This window comes from Rissa tridactyla, chromosome 1 (assembly GCF_028500815.1).
Source record: "Rissa tridactyla isolate bRisTri1 chromosome 1, bRisTri1.patW.cur.20221130, whole genome shotgun sequence".
Taxonomy (NCBI): Eukaryota; Metazoa; Chordata; class Aves; order Charadriiformes; family Laridae; genus Rissa; species Rissa tridactyla.
This window is the reverse complement of record NC_071466.1, coordinates 90,192,604-90,198,603: the sequence shown is the minus strand read 5'-3', so window position 1 is coordinate 90,198,603 and position 6,000 is coordinate 90,192,604. Positions and strand designations below refer to the sequence as shown.

The window sequence follows — 6,000 nt, the reverse complement described above, 5'->3', positions numbered from 1 at the left end:
TTAGCCTCTTAAAACACGCATACAGCGGAAGAAATTTCAACTAGAAAACATTGGTTTAGGCCACTTGTGCCTCTAACCAGCACTAACTAATTACGTCAAAATGTTGGAATGCTCAGTAGCAACTAATATACAAGATCAGAACAAAGATCCAATGACTCAGTGCAACATCACATCCTTACGCTGGCTAATGCAACCGAATTTTGGAAGAATGTGATAGAATGCAGAGGCAGCAGAAGGCAGAATAATCTCCTTACTGGATATCATCCACCCTCTCTAATAGCGCGAAACTGGATCAAAACCTGAATTTCTTAATATATTTTTGTTGATAACTAACACATCTGGACACTTCTATTACCCATATAAGTCTTGGTCTCTTTTTGCACTGGTACCGGCTTTAAATTTCTTACTGCAATATACTTTAGATTAACGGCATAGGTGAAAGGTTTGTTCTCCAACAGATTTGCTTTTCTTCCTTTTTAATTTTATGTGGTATCACCTGGTTCCTGTGTTAGGAGACTGTGAACTTCCAACTCATTTTTACCCACTTTTTAATGCTGTTCATTATCTGATCTTATATTCTTCAACAGTAACTTATCACTAATGCAAAAAATGTCTATCTTTTGATCAGTCTTTCTCTGACAATGCTGTTTCAAGTCCCTTGATTTTTAGTGACACTTACCCTTTGTGACTTTTTACATCTGCAGTACTGAATAAGGACCAAAATAATCTCATGTGGTAAATAAAACAGTGTTGTTCAGAGCGTTCACTTGATAGCCCCACCTCAACCCCTTGATTTTTTTTAATTTCTATGGAAGTAAGGATAATTTAAAGACTTTTAACAACCTGAAATGAACCTCAATCAAAGATTTCCTATTTTCTTTATGGAATCTTTCTCTTTCTCTTTGGTTGTATTATGTAAATTCTGGAAAACGTCAAGACTTCTAAATGTTAAACTCATTTTTTCCTCTTTTCCTAACAAAGAAACTGAAGTCCTTTGCTCCTTTGCCAGAATTTTACAACATGAAACAGAATCAGCTTCCTTTAATCTCGGAATCCAAGACAACCAGCTAGGGTGGAGCAGGCAGTCCTGAACTCTGGAAAACCAGACCATCTAGCTTAATGTGAGGTTTAAAAGCTTCTAACACTTTTCAGGCAGAGAGCCAAGTCCAAATGTGCAGAACCCAGAACTTCTCATGTCCTGAAAATACTTACTGCCTTAGAGTACCCCCAGAAGATGGCATGAAAGCCCACCTCCACCTCCACAGCATCAAATTCAGTCAGGTGAGAACCCATCAGCAGAAAAGCAGGCAGTTGTTTTTTGTTTCAGAAGGTTGGTTTTGTTTGTCTATTTTAATTTACCTGTATTCTGGCAGAAACATTCCAGCAAATTCTAGTTTGCTGACCAAATGCTTGTCAGCTGGAAAACTTCCAAACGCAGCAGCTGCATGGCATGCTCTCTTCACAGCAATGAGGATGCAGCTTAAATGCTGAGCAGGAAAAGCATAAAGTCCCCCTTAAACTAATAAACTAATTAAAAATTCCTGCTTAATCCTGCTACCTTTGAAAGGTAGAGCTGAGAGAGAGGCGAGCTTCATGAGAATCCTGCTCCACCACTGTCAAAGCTTTGTCCTAAATCACTCACCTCTGGCCTCAGAACAGCCTTCCTGCAGGCCTGGCACATAGGGCCACTCCGGGAAAAACTCAGAGGAAGTCGACGGGTTCGATTCTGGCAAGTTGGCTCCTCACATATTAACCAACCCTGCAGAAAGGGAGAACATAGAAGAAAATACATTTTTACCGTAAATTCAAGTTCTAGCTTCTTTTTACCCAACCTAAACAATGAATCATACCCAAGGAAGAAGAAAAAAAAAATCCCAACTTAAGCATCCTCTGTGAAGCTGATACTATAATATGTATAAAACGGTGAAGGTCCTTGTTTAAGGTAACACAATCAACGGTGGAGAACAAAGTTCAAGTCGCCTCTCTTCAAAATCCCACATTCTGCACATTGCAGTCATCCATTCCTTGAAATATGCTGAAACCCCTGCTCTTCTCCAGTTCAGACAATGTTAACATATAACAGAATTGTTTTATACAACTATGCAGACCAGACAGCAAGACACCCCAGAGACCCATAACAAATTAAGTTTTAAAGTAAAGTGCCATTTCCTTGCTTGTGCTTTAGAGGGGAAAAACAGCTTTAACTTTTAGGTTCTCTGATGACAGCCAGAAGCTTTCTTTTATTTTGTCCTTTTTTAAATAATTTTTTGATAGAAAGATGCTGAGACTTCAATGTAAACTGACTCATTTAGGAAAAACTAACATTTTGCTGAGTTAAAATGAAATAAAAATCTGAGACAGCTTGCTCTATATCAGATCACGGAGACAACGCAAAAGGCTTCTCTTAAGAGTATGAAAGAAAGAACGTTTCTGGGATTGGTAGGGTCTGAGACCTGTACCGGGTCCAACCATACATTAAACCAATGCCACACCTCATCTCTAAACCCCATCGAGAACATATACATAAGGAATAGCATAAGAAAAAGCACACAGTAGAAGTTAAGATTTTTCCAGTTTTTGGAAATGGCTCAAGGACCTCCTGAATGATGGTCTCTATATTTAGTGGTGATGGATGCATTACTACACCGAGCTCAATGAACTTCAAGCACTTTTCAAACCAACGTAAACTTTTAGCATCTACAACATGCTGCAGAACAACTACACGCTATATAAAAAAAAGTATCTTATTTTTCTTGAGTACACACACACAAAGATTTTCTTGTTAATGCCTTCTAGTTCTTGTATCAGGAAAGACTAGGAATAATCATTCCGCATTCTCTGCATTCACCTTTTGCATGCCACCCATGATTTTATAGACCTCCATCACATCATCTGCAATCAAACTCTTTTCCAAACCACAGTCCTAATTTACGTAGTTGTTCCTTGCATGGAAACCACTGCACATCTTTGTTGCCCTTCTCTGAAACTCTTCCAGGTCCTTTTTGAAATTAGAGGGTGGGGGCAAATGGGACAAAGGGAAGGAGATGAAACTAGTATTGCACACTGTATTCAGGATGCTGGACGAACATGGATTTATATAAATAAATTTACATATGCTCCTTTCTTTCCTCAAGTTCTGTTTGCCTGGAGCACTACTGAGCATTTGAGCACTGAGCAGGTATTTCAGGAAAGATATTATTATTATCCAAGAATTATAACTATTAAGTTAAGACACGCATTGTACGAAGATTGGGATTTAGCATCTGCACCACTTAACGTTACTTGGCAGAGGACTTAATCATTAACTGACAAGGCAACTTGGTATCACAAGGTCTTTCTGCAGCTCTTCTCACGCAGTTCCTGCTTTTACCACCCCTGAGCAGCTCAGCACAGTTAAATTCTGCAGTTCAGATCATCAGCTGTTGATGTCTCTGCTGGGAATGGTGACTGTTTATTTTTGCCTCTGTTTCCAAAATTTGTTTTTGTTGCTCCTGCAAAGAAATTTAATCTAACCATACTAGGTTTCCTGGTACTTTGACAGAAATGTTATGAATCAGAGGACAACTCAAAAAGTTGCTTGCTTCCTTTCTCACTGGCTCTTTAACAAGCTGTCCCAACATTATGCTCTGGCAATGACTTCTACCTGATTTCCACAGCAGCAACTCAGGTTTCCAATTACTATCATGTTCCTACCCTTTGAGTTCCCACAGCTCCACTCAGAGCACTACTGTCACTATCACCATCTTGGTTACAAGTCAATAACAAAAGTCGGCAACTATATACCTTTTCTGTCTTTCATTTCCTGGAGATTCTAAGTTGCTGGCAAAGCAAGTTTGTTAGTAAGACACAACTTATGTTTTCTTTCCTCACTGGTATGGCCAAAACTGCATCTGTATTTTGTACCTCAGCAATCCAGCATCCTGATTCGATACGACTATGTAGTAGTTTAGTTTAAAGTTAAATATTTGAGTTACTTTATTTCAAATGCCGTCAAACTTGTGTGGAAGAATACATAAACTTTAGTTTTCCATTTTCCAAAACCTTGTTAAAATGGGATTTGACTATGTCTACTCTTAAAAGTTTTGTTCTCTTTTTTTAAAAAAAAAAACAAAACCCAAAACTTTTATTTTTGTCTTTCCTATCATTTACTGGAGTATGCAGAGATTTGCTTGTTTGTTTTTGCCACTCATTCTCTAAAGGATCAGATAACCTCAACATGTTTCATGTTTGTCAGCTTTATCCCTCTCTTCAACTTAAAAATACATTCTTCTATAATCTTTTCAAAACTGCTAGAAGTCTGATTCAGTTTTTGTTTGTTTGCTTGCTTTTTAAGATGAAACCTCAAATCCTTTCCAAGCAATGTCATTTATTCCAGAGACTTCTCTTCTTTCACCATTTCTCCAGCCGTGTCATACCCTCAATATTATCCCACTCAGTGCCAAGCCCCTCAAAACACTTCCTGTTGCTCTTGCCGATAGGAGATTTTATGCCCACGTGGGCAGGCCAGAAAAACTTTGGGGGGCACTTCACGCCAACAGCAAGGTATATAGCACTACCTGAAATGTGTGCTCAAGTCTGAAACGCAGAAAGGAAAGAGTCTATTAAGATATGTAGTTAGGGTATATTTCACCCAACTCTGGATATCTAAAAGCCTGTAACCAGTCCAAGTTAGTCACCCTACGTGCCGTTTATAGTAAATGGAGGAAGAACAAAGCATCTCCAAAAAGCAATTCACCTAACAGATTTTCCGATGAGGCAAACCCTGTTCTATAATCCCTTAATAAAATAAGGGCACACCTAATGTCAGAGCATGCTTTTTGGAAACAGTACCATCACAGTATCAGATGATTATGTTTGAGTTTTATTGTTATGTAGATTAAAAATGTAAATCATTACATATTTAATAGTACGTGGTGAGAAAATGCCAAGAATTCAGAAATCTGTGGATTTAATTTTCATCTCTTGCACAACTGTTGCCCTAGCAGTCCTAGTACCACTCTCCTTGTCACATACGAATTATTTATGACAAATATTTCACAAGTGACATTGGAAGACAGACACTACTTCATCAGCAGATGCTTCACCATGAAAATTCCTAAATTAGGACCTGACCTAGCATAAACACCTGACCTGTGTCTTCTGGAGTCAGCAGACACAAATGAGCCTCAAGTGAAAAAGCTAGTCCTTAGCTTTGGTTTTGCAAATGAACCTAAGATTTATTTCTAAAAGAGGACGGTGTTAATCTGTTGCCTCACATTTTTTAAATAACTCAATTTTAATAGACATGGAATAGCTTTCTACCAAAAAAAGCTACTCAAGGATAGCATTGAGATCTTCAGGCATGCACTTATGTGAGTACTGAGAATATCATTAGAGACACTGCGGGGGGAAACACAAAAACATTTCTGGAAAGGAAAATGAATTGTCACAAATCTTCCATTAAGTTAATTCTTAGAGACAAACGCTATGCTCTGCGTGGAAAGTTCTTTATGCCATATTTGCTCATTATGTGGCATCTCTACCTTCCTATGAAACACCTGGTAGCAGTCTGACACAAACAGGGCCTTAAAATACAGATCCAGGCAGGGGGAGGTGGGGAGTATGTCCTCACCCATTGCAAAACCCTCCTGTTTAAGAGTATAATTGTTTCAGCTGTAACTATTAAAAGATTCTGTGTGCACAAAGAGAACACTCATGACTCAAAACATATTAAATGACTACATTTGAACTTTAAACCAATTTGTTATACTAGAAAAACAAAGCATGGAAACTGCCAGATAGTAAGGTATTTAGTTAGGGAATGCAAGTGCAACTGAAAAAACAAAGCCTGGAATGGGAGCAGCATCCCAACTTCAGCTGAGCAGAATACTCAAAAATAGACAACCATGAAAATAATGCATGATAAAAGTAACAGTGTGTTTTCTGATACCTATTGGGATTTTTAGCTAACAATTAAGAAAAACAAAGGACTACAACACTTGGAAGATACTGCTTCTATGG

The 6,000-nt window shown here is 38.2% G+C and overlaps 1 protein-coding gene across 1 annotated transcript in view; it reads right to left on the bottom strand.

Moving 5' to 3' along the window:
• POLA1 (DNA polymerase alpha 1, catalytic subunit) overlaps positions 1-6,000 on the bottom strand; it is a 206,097-nt gene that overhangs the window by 66,789 nt on the left and 133,308 nt on the right. The window contains exon 35 of the mRNA XM_054217655.1: positions 1,643-1,759. Coding sequence (XP_054073630.1) covers positions 1,643-1,759 — 117 coding nt within the window. The remainder of the gene's footprint in view (positions 1-1,642; positions 1,760-6,000) is intronic.